We start from the raw sequence: 24,429 nt of genomic DNA, 5'->3' as shown, positions 1-24,429 counted from the left end.
TGATACGATTCGATAGGGGATATGGGGTTTACGATTCAAGACAACCACGATACGATGTAATAAATAAAAGTTGACAACAAAATCTGACTGTGCAGATTCCACCATCAACCTGCTATGAATGTCATTATACAAGTTCCACTGACTCTGACAGCTGTTCTACCTTCCCAGTTCTGATAATGACCAAGTACATTTTCTTGATAAGAGACCGGTTGTTTTGCTTTTAGTGCAGCTGATAGCACAAAGACATGACCACACTCTGAAAAGGACATACTGCTAGTAATGGGTATTTTTTTATTTCAATTAAGTTCAGCCTTTATTACAATTTGTAAAAAAAAACAAAAAAAAACACATGAATGTTATACAATGCATTATATGAAGAAAAATCAAGGATCAAAAGGGTTACTTATGATTTCTAATGATTTTGGCTATTGTGTTATTCCTTAAAAATGCATGGAAATATCTATAAAAGGCAACCATGAAGTTAGTAGGACAGATGAATGAAGCTCCTCTATGAAAAGTCCCTCAGCTTTGTTCACCAAAAATTTTGAAGCAGATTCACTCTTGTGCCCTTCAGACACAAACTTCTCACTTCACACTTCTCTGAACTTAAGGCTTTCACCATGCAATGCAATGGACACTGATCAGTAGTGCTAAATGTTAAACAGAATGCTGCACAGAGCCTTCCCATGATATAGGGGAAACACTCTGCTTAGAAATAATAATCGTTAATCTTTTATAGTGTAGCTTGTTGCCAGCTTTGGCGAGGTCTGGCCAGGTGGTGAAACTTGGCCAGTGCAGTTTGTAAGGCTATACAGACAGCGGAGATGTCAGACTATGTGATGTGATGTGAATATGCAGTGAGAATATAAAACACATTAAAATCCAGGGAGAATGAGATACCCCACTGCCTCCAGTTCCAAATGTTTTGCAAAATCTAAGCAGCCTTTTAATGCATTCTCTCGAAGTTTAAATGTTCTCCAGTTTCTTTGTCAAAAAGCATTTTATTCTCTTTTGACAGAAAAGCATGTATTATTCCCATCCAGTAAGGCAAATTTTCCATTTTTGAAAAAGTCATGATGTTAAATCTATCAACAGGCAGGGAGAAACAAAGTGAAAATACAGCTTCATCGAAAAATACCAACAGTTACAATAAGCAAGAATAATGCATGATTATTGTGGCATATAACCCCGACACACACACACACACACACACACACACACAAGCAGTGTCCCCTGAATAATTTAGTGACAGCGGTGATTAGGGGTAATTTTGGTTTTGGTTCCAGTGCTGTACTCCAATATTACATATAAACGCACTAATCCTAAAGTCTTATGATAGTCATTAACTTTAGTAATATTTCATAATGTGTTACTTTACTTTCCTGTATGTGTTACTTTCATACTTAAATCGCTGTAATAATTTTGCCAGATTGTGTGATGCTTGTGTCAAATTTTTAAATGGTGGAGACTTCTTTTTTTTTAGCAAAACCCATTTTCTCTAGAAGTGGCGGCAATTTTTTAGACGAGTGTTTAAGTGGAAACACCAACACGTGTACACACTCTGTCTCTCTCTCTCACGCACACACACACACACACACACCCCTCAGACCCCTGTATCCTGTCAGCGATCACCACGGCTGCACTTGTTTGTCAGAGACGAACCGCCCGTGAGGCTCTGTGGCTCCTGCAGGCAGCAGAGACAGGTAGACTGGAGTCTCAGCGCCCTCGTCTGGAGACTTTGGGGCTTTGGGACCGGCCATGTCTGTACGCACCCAGCCTGGGCAACAGGCGTTCAGTAATATCTGTAATAATACATGTGACAAAAATAATGTGAGTGGCAAGGCTTGTCAGGAAACAAAAGTGAACAGAATTTTTAAGGGAATGCAAAGAAAAATAGAGGATATTATTCCTAACAACGTTTAAGAAAAAATATGTTATTTTGAAATGTTTTCGTCCCCATTCAGTTTTTCAAGATGCCATATTATGTCGTCTAACACAGTGGTTCTCAACGTGGGGTCCGGGGACCACCAAGGGTCCTTGAGGGCATTCCAAGGGGTCCCCAGCAAATTGATGAATTGTTAAACTGCATTATTTTGTCATTTTAGAATGACTGTTCTGATCATAGTTTCACTGTTATCTCTCTACCTACAGTACAGATAGTCAAGAAATTCTGGACAAAATCATATCTGACAGTAAAAAATATTCTCAGATTTGGGTCCGAGAGACAAAATCTCATCAAATGGGGGTCCGTGGCCCTAATGTGGACTAGATTAGGGGTCCTTGATATGAAAAAGGTTGAGAACCACTGGTCTAACATATCTGATTCTCCTTTTCAAACCCATAGAAAATGTTAAATATTCAGAATGTTTGCCAAAAACTGACACATCACATAACATCTGCACATTTTCCCCACAGTGTTAGCCCTTCATAATTACTTGTATGTAGTTGCATGATACACGTTATAAAAGCTACAACTGGCTTATTGTTGAGCTTTTACTGTTGTTTACTGTTGACTCTCAGTTGTGTCAAGATTTTAGACACTACTTTTTCTCAATTCTCAGATGAGACTATACAGTATGCTTCATTTCTAATTTGTTGCTGGTGTCACTGTGCAACGTCCCCCATCTTTATGATATAAATTCATTGTGTACATTAGTAGTACAGGACATGGAGCTCCATTTACCATTATTCCATTATTCTACATGTGTAAAACACTTTGAAAGAAGCCAAAATGCTGAACGAAGCAGTTGGAGAGACCATCTGATAGCTGGAAGGTCTCAGGTTCTCTAAGTCGCATCAGCTAAATGCTTAAAAAAACTGTAAAAACTCTATATTGTCTAACTCACTGCTAAGAAATAATTTCTCCAAAGTTCTTGTTTGTCGCTTTATTAAAACTGTCGTATTTCAGTGTTTACCTGATCACCTGGTCTCTCCTTAGACAGACGGCGAGCGAGGATCATTGACAGGGTCTATAGACAAACAAACACACACACACACACACACACACACACACTCTCTAGTCAAGTCATGTTTATTTATAGAGCACATTTCACACGCAACACATAAATACAGAGATATACTACATGTCCATGAAGGTAAATATAGTGTGGGAATACCATTTAGATTGATGTTAGAATGATCAAAATAGAGATGTTTCACCAAACTTTTGCAGATTTTTCTTGCATTTTTCCACATTTCCACACCTGGAAACTGCTTCTTGCCCTACACACTGTCAACAAATATGACTGATTGACGACAGGCAGACAGAGCGATCGATCGATCTTACCGTTAATCCGGTCTTGGACACTCCGTATGCCGTATCAGGCCAGCCCCCCTGCTTGTGCTCGCCCTTCTTTGCCTCCTCGACGAATCGCTCCATCAGTCCTACCAGCTCCTCCTCTGATAGGTCCTCGCTACGGAAACGCTCCTGGAGGGCGGGGCTACAGCCGTTCAGAGTCCGGGAGCCGACGAAGCTGGAGACATTCACTACACGACCTATGTACATATACACACAAACACACACCAGGTAAATACACACACACACACCCACACACACTCAAACATTAGACAAGCTGTGACAGTGTCTCTTCTAATAAGTTCATTCCATGTATTCCACTTCATGTGTGGATAGTGCACATTTGCGTGGAATATTCAGCCAAAATCTGTTTTTAGAGTAAACGGGGCAGTCCAGTCCCCTTAATATTTCATTTACAGAGATAGTAGGAAGGTTGACAGGGATACAGAGTAGGGAAGACACAGGGAAAAGGACGGAAAGCTCTGGTGGGATCTGATCCCAGGCCAGCAGGGGGTCATGTGGTTTTATCTGGTTCTGTGGCCGTACCTCCAGCTTTGATGATGGGCATGAAGTGAGTCAGCATGTCTCTGGTGGCAAAGAAGTTTGTCTTCAGAGTCACTTCAGCCTGGGTAGCAAATGGAGTGGTGTCTGCCACTGTCGACAGAGAGGGAGAGAAAAAGAGAGACAAACAGAAAGTCCACACGTCATCTATTGAATACAGCATCCTTCACTTTTAATTGATGTCACAGCTCCAAACTGCAGCCATCCTATTGGTGCCATTTTCTGTCTTTTCTAATGAGTCAATGAGTCAATTAGGGATGCAAAATGGCACGAATGAAAGCACCCCGATTTGTGCAAATGTGTAAACTCAAACTACTACTACTACTACTAATAATAATAATTAGGATTCAACTGAGATGTTCTTTTTGAAGTTTGACCATTTTGATAACCAAAAATTTTCCCCAAGAATTGTATTTTTGTCAGGGTGGAAAAGCCTCAACAAAACAGCATTTAAACCATGGGACACTAAAACACTGCATTGACAATCAAGATAAGTGTAGCAGTGAGAACATATATTATTCATGCATACTGATCTGATCAAAATGTCCCATTAGAATCAACTCAGGTGAAGGGCTTCCCATAGACTATCAGTGTAGTATTGATCAATAATATCAATAAGCCTACCTTTAAAGGCGATCCCAGCGTTGTTGACGAGGACGTCCACTCCTCCATACTTGTCTTTGAAGTAAGCTGCAGCGGCGGTGATGCTGCTCAGGTCGTTGATGTCCAGCTGGTGAAACATGGGCTTCAGTCCCTCTGAGGACAGAGACTTGACCGCTTCCTCGCCACGACCGCTGGAACCACAGCAACACGTCTTGGCTTTTATTTTTTATTTGTCTTAATTCATGTAAGGAACATATCTGTCTTGTGCTACAGGGTGTGAAATCAACACCTGCCAAGTGCTAAATGCTTGGTGTTAACTGTGCTGACTCCTGCAGCACGTTGTGTTTGCTGGCTCTGTTGCATTATCATACAAAGCTCTGCATGTTCAAAGCTCACATTTTCAAGTAATCAATCATTTGTTGCACACTAACACAAATATAAATCTTAGATCACTAGTTTGTGTAATTATCAGTCCTCTCCACACGTCAGTTTTCTTATGATTTTTGTGACAAAACAGGCTTGATTTAGGAACTGCTTTTAATTAAAAAGGTAATTTGTGATTTTTTTTTCATTAATTTGTGGTACCTGTCGATGAGTGCTTTGATTTGTGGAAAAATTAGCTAATTTGTGAAAAGTTCATCCCTGTTGATTTATGATGATAGCTCAAAATGTTAAACCACTGCAATATCTATGGGGAATAGTTGATTTTGCCAGAAACGTTGTGATCACTGTATTATTATTATTTCCAGTCTACCTGTCTCTGGCGGTGAGGTACACATCTCCTTCAAACTTCTGGCACAGCGCTTTGACTATGGCCAGACCAATCCCCTTGTTACTGCCTGTTACCACGGCGACCCTGGGAGACATGGCTGTGGAGAGAGAGACAGGTCAACATATACAGTATATATACACACACACACACACACATTACATATTCATTAACAGCACAACCTACATGTTAAACACACACATACACACACACCCCTACACTGAGAGCCACCAATCTCAGCCAAAACTCCCTCTGTCAGAATATTAGGTAGGGCAGTTAATTAAAAAAAGATAGAGAGAGAGAGAGAGAGAGAGAGAGAGAGTGAGAGAGAAGAGAGAGAGATGAGGAGGAAGTAATATCCTGCTAAGAAAATTCAGAATCTAATAATTTAATCTGATTGGAATCAAGAAACCAAGGAATAATCAAGTAGCATCAGTCATATTTCCATCCAGTGATACCATCTGATATGGGATTTTATGTTTGCAGTTGGTAAAGTGTCAAAATAGCTCTGCATGTATTTTCACTAAAGCCCTAATCTCATGGTTTCAGTTTTTAAAGTTAAACGAAAAAGCATACAAAAAAACCCTCCTCAAACAATAAAATCTAGCTGCAAGCCAGCACAGCCGTATCAGTGGAGTACATGATTATCTTCATCTGGAGGGTGAATTTATTTTCAGATTAAAAGCAAATTTACTCTAAACAGATTTTACTATGACTTGCGTTTCCGCGTGTGAATTGTATGCAAGTTGACAACATTAGAAACATTAGAAAATACTAGAATAGTGGTTCAGATAAAACTCCAATGAGCGGCCTCAGTGTTTTCTCTCTCTCTCTCTCTCTCTCTCTCTCTCTCTCTCTCTCTCTCTCTCTCTCTCTCTCTCCCTAAAAGTCACCATGACTCAGCAAACTGCAGGCTCGAATGAACTCTGTCCTACATGACAGATTATCAGACTGCAGGAAATTTAGCAAGACATGAGACTTGAAAGACAGGAACAGTGAGACACGCAGAGACAGAATAAGACAGACAGACATATTTTAATCAAAACCTCGCCCACATCCATTTAGCTAAATGATAAGCATATTTTTACAATTAGTTTAGTCGCAAAAAGTCAGTATTTGACAATGCCAAAATAACATAAATTAAGTAACCCAATAAACTACATCGTTTCTAGTTATTTCAGTTATTGCTTGGTTAAGATAGGATCTTATAGTGTAGTGCAATGTAGTTCATTGCTGGGAAACGAATAGCTAAAATAAGTGCAAGGGTCAACAAAACACAATGCGGAAAACTAGAAAGTGAGAGAAAGCATATGGCACCAATTTCGGACCATAAACAAAAACCTTTTGTGCATCTGATAGAAACCGAAATGACGAGTGGAGCCTAACCGATTCTGGAAAAGTGTCGAGTCATGTTCTCTGAGTTAACTACTGTTTTTTTTTTGTTTTTTATCCAAGCAATGAATCGTTAAACATTAAATATTAAACTGCAGTTTCAGCATGCATTCTGACGTGACGACGCCTTTTATGTAACTTAAAGAGAGAAAGTGCATGACACGCACTTTGATTTCAGATTTTACACGTTACATTGTTACATAAAGCTGATATTAGCATACCCAGTTAGTAGACCTACCCGCTCCCAAACAAATTTAGCTAAATATTCACACTTTTATGTTAGCACAAACTGTTCATCAGCTAACTAACAGGTGAAGTCAGATGCCTTACTTTGAACTGGTTTTCTTGGTGTTCAGTGAACCTGCAGGGAAGTTAGAGACTGGAGTGAGCTGCAGGAAGGGAGGAAACTGGGGAAAAGAGGAAAAAAGAGGGATGTTTTCGTGCGCAGCATCAGCGCGCATACCCGGAAAAACAACGTAACCACGTGGCGTACTGGCGCGGAGAGACGCCGTACAGGATCAGGGATTTGACACAGATTACAAATATGTTATGTATTGTATTTGTTGTATAACTAAGTAGAGTATAAACATTGTCTTTGGTGCAGCTCTGAGCGCGATGTGTGTATTGGTTAGGTTTGGATCCACTCTGACCAGAGCAGGTAATTTGGTTATTTTCCCTCATGTCTACAGTAAGTAGGGGAGACTGGGGTTGGTTGTCACACCAGAATATGCATTTATTAGTCCTTTGTTTGACAGGCAGAGCATCATGAGGGGGTGTGGCCGTCGGGCTGGACGAGCCAAGAGGAAGAGGAGGCGGAAACAGGAGAGCACCATCCAATCAGGTACAAGCCCTTTACTACTGTTTACCAATTAGTAACAAGCCTTTTACTGCTGTTACTGGAGACCTGTCGCCCTGCCAGTCTCTCCCATCATCTGTCTGTCTCTCTCTGTCTCTTTCTCCAGTCTCCCTCTGCCATCAGCAGCAGTATGTGTGTCTGATGAAGTTTCTTCACCAACGAGGATTCACCTCAACTCTGCTGCAGTCAAACCACTTCACTGGTACGGCTCTGGTGTCCTAGTGTGTGTGTGTGTGTGTGTGTGTGTGTGTGTACAATCTTGATTGTGGAAATTGTTGCTTTTCAAAATATCAGTCCATAGTCTACTTTATACAGATTATAACCTCAGGACTGCCTGCTGTATTGTATGGTACTTGGGTGCAGATGTTAGTTGGAAGTATTTGTTCTAACAATTTTGTACACACACATATAGATTAGCCAAAATATACATGGAGATATAGAGTAGGCAAGGCTTTTGGTTTACAATGTAATATTCAGATGTTTCAGGGTCATTTGGTTTGAGCATTTGAGCAAGACAGGAAAATGACAAAATGACATAAATTAAGTAACCAAGCAATAAACTGCATAGCTCCTATCCTAACCAAGCAATAACTGACATAACTGGAATAACTAGAACTAAAATAAAGTGCAAGTGTCAACAAAACAATGCGAAAAACATGAGAAAGTGAGAATTTCAGACCATGAAGAAAATATGAATCTGTTTGTGCATCAGATGTAAACCGAAATAAGGAGTGGAACCTAACCGATTTGGATAAAAGTGTTGAGTCATCTTCTCTGAGTTAACTAATGTTTTTTTTTGTATCCAAGCAATGAAACGTTAAACATTAAATATTAAACTGCAAAGTTTCAGCATGCACTGTGTGTGTGTGTGTGTGTGTGTGTGTGTGTGTGTGTGTCTTTGTGTGTGTGTTCCCCGCATGTGATTTGTCTCTCTCTCCAGACACTGGCAGAGGACTGCAGGCCCAGAAGACAATAAAGGTAAGCCAACTAACAAACTCCAATGTTTACAGTGCGTTTGACTTGTACGCTCCTATTTCAGTTTGTCAGTAAGTGCGTTTATATGAACTGTCACTTAAAATTTTTTGCAGATAATTCAAATTTGAGTTGTTTTGAGTCTGAATGACTTTTGGCTTTGCCGGCAAGACGGCCAAGTGAAAAGAACATGTCCCCCTTGTGGGATCAGAAAAGTAGACGAATAAAGATGAATAATGTAAATGTTTCTCTGTGCCTCTCTCTCTCTCTCTCTCTCTCTCTCTCTGTCAGCCAGGCCAGCTGTTAATCTCTCTGCCGGAGTCCTGCCTCCTCACAACTTCAACTGTTCTGGACAGCTACCTGGGAACGTACATCAAGAGGTGAAGACACACACACATTCACACACACACACACACACACACACACACACGTGACTAGAGATGGGACAATATGCCAGGTTATCTCGTGATACGATTCGATAGGGGATATGGGGTTCACGATTCAAGACAACCACGATACGATGTAATAAATATAAGTTCAATGACAACAAAATCTGACTGTGCAGAATTATGTTTATATCTGAGACAGAAATCGTTCTAGAAATGCCACTGGCTTGCTAGAATGTAAACAACAATTTAAGTGTCATTACAAAGTGCAAATAATATAATTTAGATAGGGAGCTTGTGGAATTGTGATGGACAAACTATCTCATTTGTGATTACTGCAGCAGAATAAAATGGAGCTAATATCACGATTCATTTTACTGCCCCACGATACCTATTGTCACATTTTTGTATTGCAATATATTGAATTTCGATATATATCATCCCATCCCTACATGTGTCCATTCTACTCAGACAGTAAAACAATGCAAACACACAGATACAATTCATTACAGAATTATGTTGAGTCTCAGTTGATAAGCGACTCTGCACAGTGCACAATGAGCCGCAAACATGAACAAGAAAGATGTTAGATGCAGATAAAAGATACACTGTCTGCTTCATCATATTCATTCAAAGCAATTTAATTGTTAGTCATATTCATCATTTAAAGCTTTAGTTGATTGGCTAAGCCTACCATACACAGTGCCAGCCACTTGTGTTAGGCCTCTGGTTTCGAAAACCTTTCAGGCAAACCACTAGAGATTAAAGTATTCTAAGTATTTTTTGACAGGATATCGCATATTTTGTGGTAGCATTCTTGGCATGTGTTATGAAGCCAGAGGGAGCTATTATGATGATTTTTAAATGGTGTGCTGACTCCGCCCACCCCGGCAGCCCCAGTATGTCTCAGCGCTTAAACCAATAAGCTGTCACTTTGCTCGACTCTCGACAGCTGGAAGCCCCGCCTCTCCCCCCTATTGGCTCTCTGTGTGTTCCTGGTGTGTGAGCGACACCGAGGAGAGGCTTCTGATTGGTTCCCCTACATCGACGTGCTGCCCACCACTTACACCTGCCCCGCCTATTTCTCTGATGATGTCATGGCTGTTCTGCCAAGCAGTGTGCGGAGGCGGGCTTTAGAGCAGAGGGAGGCGGTGCTAGAAATCCACTCCTCCAATCAGGACTTCTTCAGGTGAGCCCGACAGACAGGAGAAGGAAAGCCACTGGCATAAATTAATACACCTAATACGTAAATGAACTTCAAAAATCACATCCAAATAAATCAAATATCTCTAATTTGAAGTACACCAAATAGCTTGAAATACATCATTAAAAAAAAATTCAAGTACATACAAGCAGTGACTCATCAGTCTTCCTGATACGAGCCTGGTCCTGGGCTGTGATTGGTTCACGCTAATCTCTCCTGTGTTCTGATTGACCGATACAGATCCCTGCAGCCAATCCTGAGCCAGCCTGTGGAGGAGGTGTTGACCTACGAGGCTCTGAGGTACACACACACACACACACACACACACACACACACAGAGGAAGATAGTTGAGTATAAAACCTATGAAAGAAAATGTGATAAGACTGAAATTTATTAGACTGACGTTCAAATAGTTGAAGCTGTTGTTTTACATTACACTTGCTTGTGTTTTAAAAGAGAGTAAACCCCCTGCCTGTATTCCTCCAGGTGGGCGTGGTGTAGTGTCAACACACGCTCCGTCTTCATGTCCCGCCCATCCAGCCACTTCCTGTCCGGACAGGATGTTTATGCTCTTGCTCCCTTCCTGGACCTGCTCAACCACCGGCCTGACGTCCAGGTTAACCTCACAGTAAACACACACACATATACTGTATATATAATAGCAATTAAAAAGATCTTTATTCCTAAGAATGTTTTGTGAATTCGGCCCCAGGTATCAGCAAGTTTCAGTGATGTGAGCGGATGCTATGAGATCAGGAGTGTTGCCGGGATACGCCGCTTCCAGCAGGCCTTCATTAACTACGGTTCCCACGACAACCAGCGCCTGTTGCTAGAGTACGGCTTTGTCGCCCCCGGCAACCCCAACAGCGTGGTCTATGTGGAGACAGGTGAGCCACAGTCAGAAATAAGACAAATATTGTGATATTTTGCCCTAGTCGGTGTCCAATTCTCTGTCAATGAAGCAGCTTCTGAAAGTGTCACTTGAAGGCAACACAGATAAACGTCTATTTTCTTTGTTATTTAGGCCTACAGCATAACAATATGACGTTATTTGTTTTTTTTCCTTGATTCAAATAAGAATTTATGAAAAGTTCATGACTCTAGAATACCAACCAATGATTGTAAATTGTCTAGTCAGTGCTTAGGAAAACAAATGAAATTGTCAAATACATCTGTAGAAAAGAATTGTGTGTTGTGTGTGTGTGTGTGTGTGTGTGTGTGTGTACCTTAAAATTGCATAGCCCTGCTTTTAGTGGCTGTTTGATTTTTATCAGCAATGTAATACTGAAAGATTCAGTAGGTCATTTCTGCCTGCGGAGGCTGTTTTCATTTTATGTTTTAAAGTTTGTATCTGTATGTTACACCCAAACCCCCCCAGATCTACTGTGTGAGGTTCTACGAGGTGACAGGAGTTTGGAGCAGAAGATCAAGTTCCTGAAAGAGAACAACTTCCTTCAGTAAGACTTCATCAGTCACAAAAAAAACTCTTGGGTGGGCTGCATGATGTCTGCTCCTAAATGTTGTGAATACGCTTGTATCGACATTTATTATCACGTTATTAACATAAATCTCTACTAACATCTGTTTATATTATGTTATTACTTGTATATTATTCTATTATTTACTATTATTCTATATAGTAATTGTATTGTAATTGTATTGTTATTGTCGCAATTTTTTGTATTGTCGTGATTATGTGTGTGAAAATTTTTAATAATACTAGTAATACTACTAATAGTGTTATAGAAGAATCAAGTGGGATGTTAAGCAACATTGCATAATCAGTATTTACAGCAATAGTTATATAGTTTGTCAGTCAAATTGGAATAATTAAAAGATTTGGTGCATAACATGGCTCCAACTTCTCTCTCTTCTCTCTCTCTCTCTCTCTCTCTCTCTCTCTCTGTCTCTCACTCTATCAGTAATCTTACTGTGTCTAGTGAAGGTCCTAGTTGGAGGTTGATGACGGCTCTCAGACTGTTGGCTCTGCCACAGACACTGTAGTAAGACTCTAAACACACACACACACACACACACACACACACACACATTTATACTTTCTATATTAAAGGGAAGATCCACTTGCTTATTCTGCTCTATATATAAGTTTCTCTCTGTATTCATTTGTAATTCAGCGTTTTATAATATTTACTCCTTTTTTATTTGTTTATGCATCCATTGGTATTGGCAAAAGATATGGATATGAATAAAGTATTTGTGTGTGTGTGTGTGTGTGTGTGTGTGTGTGTGTGTGTGTGTGTGTGTGTGTGTGTGTGTGTGTGTGTGTTGGTGCAGTCCCCAGTGGAAGGCGGTGTTGCTCGGCCAGGCAGTGTGTGAGGAGAGAGAGCAGTGGAGCGTCCAGACAGCTAGAGCTCTGTGTCTGCGACTACTGCAGGACACACACACAGCACTGGATAAGGTCTGAATATGTACACACACACATAAATGTACACACACACACACACACACACATCCCTCTGTCCCTTCCAAAAAGACTTTTCAAAGTAGCAAACTACTTCAGTGAAACAGACTTCTGTTGATTTTTTTAAATAATGTCTGATGATAGTGTGTGTGTGTGTGTGTGTATGTGTGTGTGTGTGTGTGTGTGTGTGTGTAGATCTCCCATCGCCTCCAGCAGTGTGACCAGCCAATCAGAGAACAGCTGGATGTGGTGAAGTCACTGCGACAGGAGGAGAGGTGCATCCTGGGAAGCTGTCTGGAGGTGCTGCGAGGCATGCTGAGACAGCCGGACCACCTGTCGTCATGCCAACCTGATGACAGCGCTGTGGGCTGATACCTGATTGGTGCTCTGGCCTGTCAATCACTTGTGCTGAATTGGTTTCAGCCCCGGTCGTGCCACTAGTACGGCTGACAGAGGCAGCAGGACGGTCTAGCGGTGGTCGGCCTGTAACCGGAGGGTCACAGGTTTGATCCCCAGTGAGCTAAAGAGCATCAGCCTCTGTCAAAATGTGTTTTGAGCAAGACATTGAACTCCAATTGCTCTAGAGGCCCCATTGGCAGATCCTGCACTGTCACCTCTGGTAACTCTCTGGTAACACAAGTGTGTGTGTGTGTGTGTGTGTGTGTGCTTCAGGGCGTATGGGAGGACTAGCAAATTCTAATATGGCGCCTGAGTTGTACTAAAAAAGTTTGCTGCTCAAGTGAATATACAGTGAGACACGGCATTCTTTGATTTGAATTTATCCAGTGACTACCTCATGTGTAATGACAGCAGCGCTAAGTGTTACTGTTGACAAGGAAAATGTTTCCTGGTGCATTAGCCTGGTTTATCATAGGGCTGGGCGATAATTCAATATTATCGTTTATCGTCTTTCAGTGGAATCATATCGTGATGATATGAAGATATTTTTATATCGTGACACATTTCTGCACAATTGATGATGACAAGCAAATTTTACTTAAAAACTCTGATAAAATGAGGTATGGTAGGAATATTATTTGAATATTTGTTTTGTTTGACATCACACCTAACATCACCATTTGGTTTAATGAGATTAACATTAATTTGATTATTTAACGTGATTTTGCGTACATGAACCATATCGTGATATATATTGATATCGAGAAAAATCCATATGATTATCATGATATTGATTTCAACCATATCGCCCAGCCCTAGTTTATCACTGCCTACAAAGGTGAAGAAAGCACATTCACCCATTTTATTGCAGACCTACTGTATCAGCACCACTACACATCATCTTGCAGTGACAGTCGTCAGCAGGAGTTGTTCACCTGCAGGTGTGAAACTTCTTGAGTGCGATACAGGAGTATTAACGGTGAATCAGGCTGCAAAAACGTAAATAGTGTGAATGTGTCAGTTTTCTGCCCTGGATTCTCATCCGATTTGTCATCTGGGGTGAGTTGTCTGAACGTAGCCCATGACAACATAACCTCTCTCCAAACCCACCATCATCACTTCATGAGCAATCCAGTCATCAAGTCAGTATATGAATTGCATCATCTGATCTCATCAACTGACAGTGGTTTCAATGCAGCACTGCACCCCACATGGGATTCATGCAAAGGAAAGTATAGCAAGTAATACAGTTTATTTGTTTGCCTCCTTTTTATTTTCCACTATCCGATTTATTGGAAGAGAGCTGTAATACATGATGAGCCGTTCTGGATTTCCTCAGTCTTGCCTGCACATTTTGTACACTACCATTGCTTCTTTAACATTTTCTTGTAATTTGTGAATGATTAAGTAAGTACATTTCAAAAGGTACACTCCACTGACAGATGGCTCCTCTTCAGTTATCCCTGTCCCATACAATAAATAAAAGGTGACATATTTGTTTCTGATCGGTCCAGAGGGGCACTGCATCATTTGTTGGGGACGACATGTTTCCTGCTGCCTTGTTTATAGCATATAACAGCTTGGATAAATGGGTTTTGTAGTCATATTGATGAGCCATGGAGCAACTAGTGTTTTTATTTTGGACCAGCAATTAACTGACTAGTTGGTTAATTATTCCCACTCCAAACTCCAAATTGTCAACATGTTTGTTTATGCATTTATTGGTTTGTGACTGTTCACTGTTGCCTTGATCCCACCAATCGGGGCCGAGGACAGCAGTCTGCGACAAACCAAGAGGTGGTTGAGGATTTATAATAAAACAACATTCAACTTTAATCAGTGATCAAACATTATGTAAGATAGGCAGGTGCTAGAAAAATAAAGCCAAATGGAGACAATAGTGAAGGTTTTTTGTTTTTTTTTTAACTTTAAGACAAGAGCATATTAGAGCAAATAGAGGAGGAAGACATTTTTCAGCTGTCATAGTGATGTAGGGTTTATTTGACTACAGTTATACAACGATAATTTAACTTGCAGCAGCTCCAACAAAGTCAGAACTGTGAAGAGCACAAGTCCAAACAAAAACACAAGATGAGAAACATTATAGTGCATGTGGAGCGACTATGTGCTTTTGGTCCATAAATAACAGCTGGATTCACAGTTACCGATAATTTTCTTCAAAATTCAAATAACTGAAAAGTTGTTGGCATCAAAAAAACAATATCTTTTAGGCAGTACTTGTTATGACATTGACATAAAACCCAGTTACTATTTACATTCAGATTTGATTGAATTGAAAGGGACACTGCCATCTATTCACACCACAGGCAACTCAAGCAAGACATTTTTTTCAATTTCAAGAGTGTGTATGTGTAGCACAGTCATTTGTTTGTTTGCCAAGCGGATTCACAAAGTGATATAAAGTAATGTGACTGGCCAAATCCGGACATTCACTCCTCCATCCGGTTTCTGGTCTCTTAGCACAAAAGGAAAGTGACGCGAAATCAAACAAATCTGAAATTTTAAAGAGCATGGGTCCGGATTTGATCAAGGGTGGCTCAGTGGTTTGTACTGTCGCCTCACAGCAAGAAGAAACCAGGTTCAATCCCTGGTCCTTTCTGCATGGAGTTTGTAATACATGTTTCTCCATGGGTTTCTCCGGTTCCCTCCCACAGTCCAAAAACATGGAAGTCAGGTGGATTGAAGACTCTAAACTGCCCGTAGGTCTGAATGTGAGTGTTTGTCTGTCTGAGTTTGCCCTGTAATGGACTGGTGGGTGTGTCTCCCTGCCTTCCACCCAATGTATGCTGGGATAGGCTCCAGCCCCTCCTGAAAAGGATTAAGCAGGTAAAGAAAATGAACAAATGTTTGACCACTGCTATGTTACAAAGCTGAACTGCAGAGGGAATTGAGCCCACTGGGTTCTGTTGTCTTATATCCCAGTAGGATGTGGGTAGTGTTGTCAGAGCTGAACAACCGCCTTCTTCTTCTGGTGATGCTGGACCATCTCCATGGCAACCGTGGCTTCGTAGAGAGGGACCGCCTCCTCAGGCTGGGGTCTGGAGAGACAGAGTACCATCCTTAACCCCAGAGCCACAGAGACAGCGTTTGGTCATGTTGTACTACAGTATGTGCACCATGTCTCGAAAATGAATATTTGGCTGTAAATACATACTTGCTTAATGGCTATGGTGGAGCTAATATGACTTACACTCAAAACTGCAGTGGCCATATTCTTTAAATTGATAGCTTATATTTAAAGTTGCACTAGGCAACTTTGCATGTTGGCAGTTATAAATGGCAGCGAGAGGTAACCGTTTAAACAAAACAACTTCAATACCCAGAAATCATTTAACTTGACATCAGTAAACTGCACACAGAGCGCTCATGTTTACCAACCCAGCCGGTCTGTGATGCTTTATACCAAAGAGACGAGAGAGGAAAACATCTAACGTTGGTAAGTCCAGCTTTCTCTGAACGGAGCGCTGCTCACTGCTGTTTAGGAGACACTTTGCATTTCATTTTTAAGTTTCGATTTGTCACTTCCTGTGGGTGGAGAAGTGTACATACCCAAAACCTAATTTCATTTTGGCAAATAGGATGAATCTTCAGGGTCTCAATTAGAAGGGATGGGATGCTCTTCTCTGCTGCAGCTGCACTTTGTGATTTAGGCTGGTAAGATGGGTGTATTTTATATCTTTTTACATCTAGATCTTGCCTAGTGCAGCTGAGTGGTTGTTATGAGAGTTGTTTGTTTACCTGAGAACTCCAGTTGACATCTTCTCCACAATGTCCTTCAGAATATCTGACACAATGCTGTTAAGACTCACATTGACTTTAAAGGAGAGTGCGTGCCTCATATTGTGTATGAAAGCATATACCAGAGAGAGGATACAGAAGTAAGTAGCATCCATGTTGTATTTATATAGAATTCAGAAGTAACATGTTTTTCTGTCTGCCTATGTATCTGTGAGTGTGTACACACTATAAACAAGGCAGCGTGTGTGTGTGTGAGAGTGTGTGTTTGAGAGTGTGTATAGGATACGGAGGTATCTTCCTTGCTGAGCTGATGAAGCTGTCCAGACTTCAGCGTTGAGGAAAGAGACAGAGGCCGACTTCAAATACAGCAGTCTGCTATCTGGAGGATCCAACTACAAACACAAAGACACACAGAGGTTAATAACAGAGCAATAATATAACACTTATCACTATGGTGTCGGTACAACTGTGTACTTAAGAACACTATGACACTGTACAGCCACAGGAATGTAGGTTGTCTAAAAATAACATGAAATTTAAAGACATTTTAATTGTGAAATTATAGACACAGAATATAGAATTAATTATTGAAATAATTATATTGAAATAACTGTTAAAAACGGTTGTAAATGCTGATAATGCTATTCAAACTGCAGTCAGTTAAATTGGAATAAATAGTCTCTTTAACTGTTGATTTTGGAGACAAAGTAATTCAATTCATATTTTGCTGCTCATCTGCTCATCTAATTAGCAGTTAAAATGTTTTTGGTTCTAAAATACCTGCAGGTCTTGGTGGGATGTGACCCAGTGCCCCCCCACTCCCAGCACGCTGATGATGTCATGCTTGTGTGGGAGGAGCTTCCTCTCCTCTGGCTGCTCCTCTTCCTGCAGACGCACTGAAACACACACACACACACACACACACACACACACACACACACACACACACACACACACACACACACACACACACACACACAGTGAAAAGTTCTGATCACTTATTCAAAATTGTTTACAAACCAGGCAGTAGAAATATGAATCACTGAGTGTATCTGGAAGCTCATGGTGAATACACAGCTGACAACACATTAAAGCCCCAATCTATAATTACAGTAGTCACCCCACAGATGGCTTTGTTTACATTGTGTTTATTGCATTAAGTTTTCCATTGACTGTACTGAATTTTCCATTGTGTTCTGGTATTAAGGATCAAATTGTTGTGTCTGTATTAATATTCTCAGTGGCTGCTAAATAGTATGAGCTTTCACACACAGCTAACAGCTAAGCACCCACACACAGAGCTATAATACTTGAGTCTAACAGACACACACGCACGCGCACGCACGCACGCACGCACGCACGCACGCACGCACGCACGCACGCACGCACGCACACACACACACACACACACACACACACACACACACACACACACACACAGAAGTGTTTACCTCCACAGTCTATGACTATATCCACTCCTAGTCCTCCTGTCTCCTCCAGAACGACTGACAGCAGGTCTGATGAGCTGTCGTGGACTGGAATCACCCTGGCTTCATGTATAAACACAGACACAGAGACATTATAACATGGTTCACTTTGGTGAGTGATGTTAAAAACCTGAAAAATCTGCCGTCTCTCTGAGCCATTTCAATGAAAATCTCAATGCTGTTTTGCAATTCAGCTCTCATCTATGCCAAATAGCTTGTCAAAAGTCATATAGTGATAGCAGTTTTCAGATTAAGACTTTTTGTTTAATCATTTAATCTCAATTTCTCCACCTTGAAATAACATTTGCAACTAAATGTGTTAAAATTACTACACACACACAAAACATCTGATAATACGTCTAATGAGTAGGGTCATTCTGCACACTGGAATGACCCCGACTACAAATAGACAAGAGATGCACAGAAGGATACTCAAAGAGACACAGACAAAATATCGCAACGACATACGACATGCAACAACGACAGGCCAACATCAAACCCCTATACACCTGCTATTTAGGAATAAGTAAGTAGATAAGCAAGGAAGCAAGTATATAAGCAAGTTAGAAAGACAGAAAGAAAAGATCTTACCTACTAGAGGATCCTGAACTCCTGAGGAAACAAGAAATGGAGGAAAGGGAAGAAGAAAAGAAAGGAAGGAGAGGTAGAAGAAAAGGAGAGAAAAACAGTAGGAGGGAGACAGGGAAAGATAAATGAGAATGAAAAGGGTATGAAAAGAGCAGAGTCTGGAGTCTGGATTTACTAGGAACTGCATTCGCCAAGAATTCATAGACACTCCATGGAAACTGGGTTTAAAAGCTTTAAATCACAAATACTGTCAAACAATAACAGCAATGTCAGACTGACTATGCAAAGCAAACTACTGACATTACTGTGTCAGGTTGTACTGACCTACACTGGGCCTCAGCTGCTCCAGGAATGTGTGTTGTTGCGGAGTGTGTGACGTGGTCAGGACCTTCACGCCGTGGTAACAAGCGAGCTGGATGCACATCAGGCCAAAAGACTGGGGAAAAGAGGGCAGACAGGCTCAATATACACACATGCACACACACAAATACAGACACACACACCGATAATCTTGGTGTGTTTACGTACGCTGGCTCCATCCGTGACCAGGAGTGTGTGTCCGGCTGCCATGCGAGCATGTGTGTGTAGCGCGGTGTAAGCACACACGCCGTCACGCAGCGCTCCCGCCACACACACCCAGCTCAGCTTCTCTGGCTTCTGAACTGGAGAACGTAAAAACAGAAACACACACAAACACATTTATGAAAGCAGTTTTATTGCTATTCCACTTTGCTGATGACATCACAGGTTAGAGCTGTCCATGTTCACAAATACTGATTGAACTGTCTAAGATCATAGGAATAACATGCAAGTTCTGTTTTATGGTAGAGCCTGTGTGTGTATGTGTGTGTGTGTGTGTGTTACCTAGATGGTGTTCATCTATGTCAATGGCATCACAGAGCCCAGAACAGGGAGAGTCCTGAGGCAAAATACCTGGAAAGGGGAGGTGGGAGTAAGAAAAGTGTTTTAACAGTTCTAAAGGTACACACACACACACACACACACACACACACACACACACACACACACACACACACACACACACACACACAGTTAGTGCCATACTCTCCCCAGTGACACAGTGAACATCATATGCTCTCCCTTCCATAAATAACTATCAAAGTGCCTGTGAGCTAGGCACTTAAACCCCAACTGCTTCAATCTCCAGCTACTGTCTGTAACTGAATGAATGAAGTAAGGCGTTGCTGAAATAAACACACCCAGCAGATCTTCCCAGGGTAAATAAAGGTAAAAAAAAAAAAAGTTTCCTACCTATGACTTCATCATCAGGCTGGAAGAAAGAGACCTTGGAGCCAACTGCAGGCAAAACACACAGACAAACAAAACTATTAAACTACTAACTTAAAAACTGACGATGGCTTATGACAGCAGTTATTGTTAGTCAATAATATTCTTATTCAAACCATCATACACACAAATGAAAAAGTGTGTGTTTGTGTTTGCACAACCTTGCTGGACGACCCCAGCCACCTCTCTGCCGACAGGAATTAAATCTGTCTGGATCCCCAGGTCACCTAGCAACTAGAGCGTGAGACAGACAGGCAGGGAGGGACTCTGTGTAAGTAATCACTGTAATCACATCACTGGCAAGGTTTTCTTTTTTTTGTCACTTATTTTTTTTATTGGGAATTGTATCGTACAAAAGTTAACAATGAACATTAAACAGCATGAGGTACATATTTCATAGATATCTAGTGCACTGTTCTACATTTCAACCATTTTTATTCATATCAAGAGTTGGCAGTGTCCTCTGTGATGTAGATAGTCCATTTATCCCATTTTCTATGGAATACATCCGCTTTAGTCCTTAGGATAAATGTTCATTTATATATACAAATATTTCCCCTACAATGTCCATTGTTCAAGACCAGGGGCTTCAGTTTTGCATCAGTGTCTGGTGATTTTTTTTGCCCCCAAACATTACCATTCAGTTCAATGGGATGAACATTAATTTGATTATTTAACATGTGATTTTGCATTCGAGAGCTATATCGTGATATATAATGATATCGGAAAAAAACCTTAGGATTATCGTGATATTGATTTCAACCATATCGTCTAGCCCTAGTTACAAGAGGTCACTTATATAGTGAATCAATATAGTGAGTGACAATAGTTTATATGGACTACATAGGATGAAAATGGGTCAAATGTGTAAAATGTCAACCATCAGAAAACCTTAGAAATGTATTTTATTGGTGAACACATTCTTCAATAAAGGCAAAGTACAATGTGTTGTAGCCTAATAAAGACAGTCTTAGAAGACCCATTTTTTCTATTTTACTTGGATGGCTGCTTTTTTGCTCAAAAACAGTTAAAAAAAAAAAACCTTTGACATCTGCCATCGCAACCCTGATCCACATAAGCGGCTAGAAGATGGATGGATGGACTTCTCTGGGTTTTTATTTAAACATTATAGTGTACAGTATCTGTTTAAATGTTTGGTACCTTGAGGTCCAGTGGGCTGAGTCCACATGCCTTCACCTGAACCCGGACCTGATGGCTGCTTAACACCGCTGGGAGAGTCTGGAGAGAGAAACCCAGAAAGATAATTTGAGACAGAGAGACAGCACTTTAAGCTGGTAGAACATAAGGAGAGAGACAGACAGGCAGGTGAATTAGCGAAACAAACAGACACACAGTCAAACAAACAGACTCAGCCTCAGTTACATAATGAATAGACTCAGTTATATAACAAATAGACAGACATGGATGGACAGACAAACAGACAGGCACAGATTGTGGCATACATTATGGATGCGTTTGACGCCTGAGGTCAACACGCACTTCCATCATCCGACACTTTCTGCCTCTAAACAAAGCAATGCAGCCGGCTATCAAAACACTTTTGTCAGGTCAATGCGTCAAACGAAGCTTTTGAAAACACCGATCCATCACAGTTTTCAAACCCGTCAAGACACTGGCACTTTAGAAACAATTAATCATCGACCAAAGACCTTGCCACCGGTATTTCTCCTTTTAGAAAAATACATTCTATACCTAAAAAATTGACCAAGATAAATAACCTGCTTATTTGTCTTTGGCTGATTATTTGGCCATGATTGACAGGAGCTTCAGTGATGAAGATTGCTGAACTCGCTGATGTTCATCACTGAAAAAGTCTGAGGGAAAGACATCATCATCATCAACAACGTGAAACTAAGAGCATGGAAGAGCATAACGCCTGTGAAATGTTTGTGCAATGGTCTGAGAGGTGAGGAAAAAACAGACATGCAACTCTGAATCCATTGACTGTAAATGTCAATCTAAGTGTGTGAGCAGGCAGATTCATTGAGAACAGTCTGTCGGGAACACAACGCTGGACAGTTTGGGTTACAGTATAAACCCCCTTGTTGCAGATAAGCATGTCCATCCTGCTGGTAGTGAAATCTACCAGGGTGACAAGGGCCCCCATCCACTGCCCACTGCCCACTAAATGGTTTGATGAACACATATTCGATGTAAACCATAATCTATACCACGGCCACCCCAAATCACCAGATCTAATCAGTGTCTATTTGTCATATACACAGCATACACAGGGTAAACAGTGCAATGACATGCTTATATGCTCGGCCCTCTCAGTAGAAAAAGAATTGGACAATATAATTCGCAAACATAATTTAAGAATTAAGATAAAGAATCCAATTAAAATAGAAAAACATAAGTTAAGAGGAAAATAAATGAGGGACTTTTTTTGTGGAAGGATGGTGTTGCATCCCTTCAGTCGGTATAGTTTCAGACATTTACAGAATGCCATATCACATTGAGGATGCACTGGTAGTTTGTGGTATCCAAAAACAATATTAACATAATGAGAATATTGATACTTTATTGAGTCCCAGAGAAAAGGGGATTTGGTGTCTTGCTCATGGTTGAAAAGCAGGTTTCCTGACTCAATACTAGGGCTGGGCGATATATATCGATATGATATCGATATCGTGATATGAGACTAGATATTGTCTTAGATTTTGGATATCATAATATTGTGATATGGCATAAGTGTTGTCTTTTCCTGGTTTTAAAGGCTGCATTTAGGGCTGCAACTAACGATTATTTTCATTGTCGATTAATCTGTCGATTATTTTCTCGATTAATCGATTAGTTGTTTGGTCTATAAAATGTCAGAAAATGGTGAAAAATGTGGATCAGTGTTTCCCAAAGCCCAAGATGACGTCCTCAAATGTCTTGTTTTGTCCACAACCCAAAGATATTCAGTTTACTGTCATAGAGGAGTAAATAAACCAGAAAATATTCACATTTAAGAAGCTGGAATCAGAGAATTTTGACTTCTTTTTCTTAAAAAATGACTCAAACCGATTAATCGATTATCAAAATAGTTGGCGATTAATTTAATAGTTGACAACTAATCGATTAATCGATTAATCGTTGCAGCTCTAGCTGCATTACAGTAAAGTGATGTAATTTTCTTAACTTTTCAGACTGTTCTAGCTGTTCTATTATTTGCCTTTACCCACTTAGTCATTATATCCACATTACTGATGATTATTTATCAAAATCTCATTGTGTAAATATTTTGTGAAAGCACCAATAGTCATCCTTACAATATTGTCGCAATATCGATATCGAGGTATTTGGTCAAAAATATTGTGATATTTGATTTTGTCCATATCGCCCAGCCCTACTTACAACTGAACATTTAGCCCACTTCTTAGAAAATACCGAGATATATATCGTGTATCGCCATTCAGCCTAAAAATACCGAGATACAATCTTTGGTCCATATCGCCCAGCCCTACTCAATACGCGACTTTACTGCCACAAAAGACGGTTTACACAGATGCTTCCTTGTTGTATCTTGTCAGCAGTTTGTGTGGCAACAAGACAATAAAATGACTGACTAAAATCATTAAATAAACGACTTATTGATGTCTGCCTTCATTTGAGTCCACTAGGTGGAACCAGAGTCCCTGACAGAGCAGAGTATAGTAGTCTCCAGAGTTGCTTTACACATTTTCCTTTAGCTTTTTCTGATCCAGTGTGTTAATTAATTTGAAATGGAGTGAAACATAGCATGAAATGGAAGCAGTTAGCATACATGCACAGACAGAGCCAGAAATACACCGAAACCCACCGTTTCCTGAATAACGAACTTGGTCTCAGCATCACTCACACCGGGTCGGCAGTACAAGCCTTTCATGCCGTTACACCTTTAACTGATTATATATCTGCAGAAAATATTAAACTCTGCCTGAATAATAATCCAGCTGCTGTTTGGTTTATTCCCTGTATAGGTTAGACGTTGCTGCTGTTGACAAATCGCTGCTAACCTGACTAGCTAACTGTCAGCTGACTTCTTCTTCGTGTTCTTGTTTATTTCCCCCCCTTGCTTTCTTCCGCTTCTGGTTCTGCTTTTTCTTCTTCGCTCACATTTAATAGCCGTTGGAATCCAAATGATTACACTACCGCCAACTACTGGATTTTATGGATTACTTCATTTCTAATGTAAAACAACAACAAAAAACAAAAACTATACTTCTTATACCCCACAGTTTAAACTAAAGTTATCATGTAAGGTAATAGCTGTCAAATTGAAACTCGCACTCTGTATTTTATTCAATCTTAATCCCTTAATCAATCACCAATCACATTCTCTCTCTCTCTCTCTCTCTCTCTCTCTCTCTCTCTCTCTCTCTCTCTCTCTCTCTCTCTCTCTCTCTCTCTCTCTCAATTCAATTCAATTCAATTCAGTT

The 24,429-nt window shown here is 40.5% G+C and overlaps 3 protein-coding genes across 3 annotated transcripts; 1 reads left to right on the top strand and 2 right to left on the bottom strand.

The window, feature by feature from the left end:
• Positions 1-271: 271 nt before the first annotated feature.
• On the bottom strand, positions 272-7,040 carry LOC139658873 (carbonyl reductase [NADPH] 1-like). The gene is made up of 7 exons (XM_071537050.1): positions 6,951-7,040; positions 5,214-5,328; positions 4,481-4,650; positions 3,842-3,949; positions 3,287-3,495; positions 2,916-2,969; positions 272-1,802 (listed from the first exon to the last, which is right to left on the bottom strand). The coding sequence occupies exons 2-7, from the start codon at positions 5,324-5,326 to the stop codon at positions 1,629-1,631; spliced, it is 828 nt and encodes a 275-aa protein (XP_071393151.1). The 5' UTR covers positions 5,327-5,328; positions 6,951-7,040; the 3' UTR covers positions 272-1,628.
• On the top strand, positions 6,508-12,833 carry setd4 (SET domain containing 4). The gene is made up of 14 exons (XM_071537049.1): positions 6,508-6,524; positions 7,376-7,461; positions 7,583-7,678; positions 8,417-8,454; positions 8,740-8,828; positions 9,787-10,023; positions 10,279-10,338; positions 10,526-10,655; positions 10,752-10,930; positions 11,218-11,230; positions 11,432-11,496; positions 11,962-12,042; positions 12,335-12,458; positions 12,657-12,833. The coding sequence occupies exons 1-14, from the start codon at positions 6,508-6,510 to the stop codon at positions 12,831-12,833; spliced, it is 1,392 nt and encodes a 463-aa protein (XP_071393150.1).
• A 737-nt stretch (positions 12,834-13,570) lies between these two features.
• cryzl1 (crystallin, zeta (quinone reductase)-like 1) lies at positions 13,571-24,034 on the bottom strand. Its single transcript, XM_071537048.1, has 12 exons — positions 23,811-24,034; positions 21,164-21,241; positions 20,164-20,236; positions 19,967-20,011; positions 19,559-19,627; positions 19,223-19,356; positions 19,019-19,130; positions 18,071-18,169; positions 17,400-17,515; positions 16,906-17,011; positions 16,620-16,665; positions 13,571-15,919 (listed from the first exon to the last, which is right to left on the bottom strand). Exons 1-12 carry the CDS (start codon positions 23,874-23,876, stop codon positions 15,823-15,825), a joined length of 1,041 nt encoding a protein of 346 aa, XP_071393149.1. The 5' UTR covers positions 23,877-24,034; the 3' UTR covers positions 13,571-15,822.
• Positions 24,035-24,429: the final 395 nt, after the last annotated feature.

Source organism: Centroberyx affinis, unplaced genomic scaffold (assembly GCF_046629955.1).
Source record: "Centroberyx affinis isolate AG114_WGS23_722 - 3 ecotype Tasmania unplaced genomic scaffold, CSIRO-AGI_Caff_v1 ptg002978l_1, whole genome shotgun sequence".
NCBI classification, from domain to species: domain Eukaryota; kingdom Metazoa; phylum Chordata; class Actinopteri; order Beryciformes; family Berycidae; genus Centroberyx; species Centroberyx affinis.
The sequence above is the reverse complement of the archived record's forward strand: the minus strand, read 5'-3'. Positions and strand labels throughout refer to the sequence as shown.